This window comes from Vitis riparia, chromosome 8 (genome assembly GCF_004353265.1).
Source record: "Vitis riparia cultivar Riparia Gloire de Montpellier isolate 1030 chromosome 8, EGFV_Vit.rip_1.0, whole genome shotgun sequence".
NCBI lineage: Eukaryota > Viridiplantae > Streptophyta > Magnoliopsida > Vitales > Vitaceae > Vitis > Vitis riparia.
This window is the reverse complement of record NC_048438.1, coordinates 5,294,066-5,296,000: the sequence shown is the minus strand read 5'-3', so window position 1 is coordinate 5,296,000 and position 1,935 is coordinate 5,294,066. Positions and strand designations below refer to the sequence as shown.

Genomic DNA, 1,935 nt, shown 5'->3' with positions numbered 1-1,935 from the left:
TATATATACACATATATTCAGCTACACCTTATGTTATAAAAAATATCATGTACCAGAGCACTAACTTATAATGTGGTGCGTTCAACGTGGGATGCACTGTAAGGGGGTTGTGGTTCATTCTATATAATAATAAGATAGTCACAAGAGATTAGTTTAGAGAAACGAGTTACTGGTATCATACAATAGGCTTAAACCACAAGGATGGAGAGCCGTTGACCATTCAAAAACTTCCACATACTAACGCCATATTCTAAGCTTGAAACAAATTCTATAATATATGTTGTGCCTTCACATGGAGGACTACCTCAAAACCCTATCCTTTCGTTGATTTAAACCTCACCCCAAGTCTGCTTCTATCTCATGTTACCGTTGACTTTTAAATCTCTATCACCGGCCCCCAAATAACAACTGCCTCTTCCCCATAGCTATGGCTGATCTTCAAACCCCTTCAATCACCCTCTGCTCAGATTTTCCGGGGCCATGAATGGGACAGCGGACTCCGGTGGCTTTATGGGGTCCAACAACATTGGTGGTTTGGGATATGGGATCGGAGTATCTGTGGGGATACTCTTACTCATCACAACCATCACCTTGGCTTCGTACTTCTGCACCCGCCCCCAGCAGGTGCCTGCTGCCGCATATGGTGGTGGTGGTGGTCTACGTGAACAACAGCCTGTGGTGGAAGAGTTTGTGGTGGATGTGGGGCTTGATGAAGCCACCATCTTGAGCTACCCCAAGATGGTGTACTCTGAGGCTAAGCTGCAGCACAAGGACTCAACAGCGGCCTGCTGCTCCATTTGCTTGGCGGATTACAAAGACAGTGACATGCTCAGGCTGTTGCCTGACTGTGGACACCTCTTCCACCTCAAGTGTGTGGATCCATGGCTGAGGCTGCACCCAACCTGCCCCGTTTGCAGAACATCTCCCATGCCAACTCCCCTGTCTACTCCACTGGCTGAGGTGGTGCCCCTGGCAACCAGGAGAGATTGATTCATGAAGAAACAGAGTAATTATCGAACATGGGGTGTTTTTCTTTTTCCTTTTGCTGATCATCTGTACAACGTAGAATATTTCTCATCACGTTATTCTATAGAGAAATTTCTTGGGATTCTTTGAATACATGTACTTTCGGATCAAAATCTGGTGTCATGCAGTCATCAAATTGCAGGAAATTGAAAAACCCACAAATTCTTGAAGCAGGGGCATTGGTTTGATACAAGATTGGATTGATTTAGAACAGGATGAATCAGAACCGGGGGAATGCGGCATGTTTCTATATTTACCGAAAATACAAAAGACAAAGGTACAGGGTTTCAGCTATAGAAGCCTCAAATAATAGGGCATGATAGATTCATGGAAATAATTCTCTGAGTTGTGGGTAGTCTTTCTCCTTAAAGGAAGGGAGTTTTAGACGAAACTTTTCCTTCTTGTGATAGTTTCGAAAAGCAATGATTTTTAATTATGCTTTTTCCCCATTATTTTGTATTTTCCTCACAAGTAATTTCGAAAAGTTATAAACGGATGTTATTAATTGGAAGGGCTTGCTTCATTGTTTCCTATAGGCTTTATATGCAATTTTTTGTGAGTGAAAAAGAGCCACTTTGAGATTGATGAGTTATTTCGTGGGGTCATTGGTCTATTAGCCTATGAACTCATGGGGCTTGTGTTCTTCATTGGGTGTTCCAATGTGCTCAGTCTGGGATATCACGATGTGATGTCCATCCACGATTCAACATAACATGTGTAACCACTTGAACAATTTGAAAACTCTCTTCTACTTTATTATCAGTTTAACTACTCATTCCGTGACCATGGAATGCACTCACCAAATTGGACACGTAGAAAAAATTAAAAACTTTTAGAAGATACATCAACATGGCTGCTTCAATAAAATATCATCAAAATAAATGAGAATAGTAAACTTTACACCATAAC

General features: G+C 41.7%; 1 protein-coding gene across 1 annotated transcript; it reads left to right on the top strand.

Moving 5' to 3' along the window:
• The first annotated feature begins 287 nt into the window (after positions 1–287).
• LOC117920900 (RING-H2 finger protein ATL70) lies at positions 288–1,475 on the top strand. Its single transcript, XM_034838590.1, has one exon. The coding sequence runs from the start codon at positions 481–483 to the stop codon at positions 988–990; it is 510 nt and encodes a 169-aa protein (XP_034694481.1). The 5' UTR covers positions 288–480; the 3' UTR covers positions 991–1,475.
• The last annotated feature ends 460 nt before the right edge of the window (positions 1,476–1,935 follow it).

What these genes read in the sequence shown, in the direction of transcription:
- LOC117920900 (XM_034838590.1), top strand. Translation starts at nt 481, where the DNA reads ATGAATGGGACAGCGGACTCCGGTGGCTTTATGGGGTCCAACAACATT.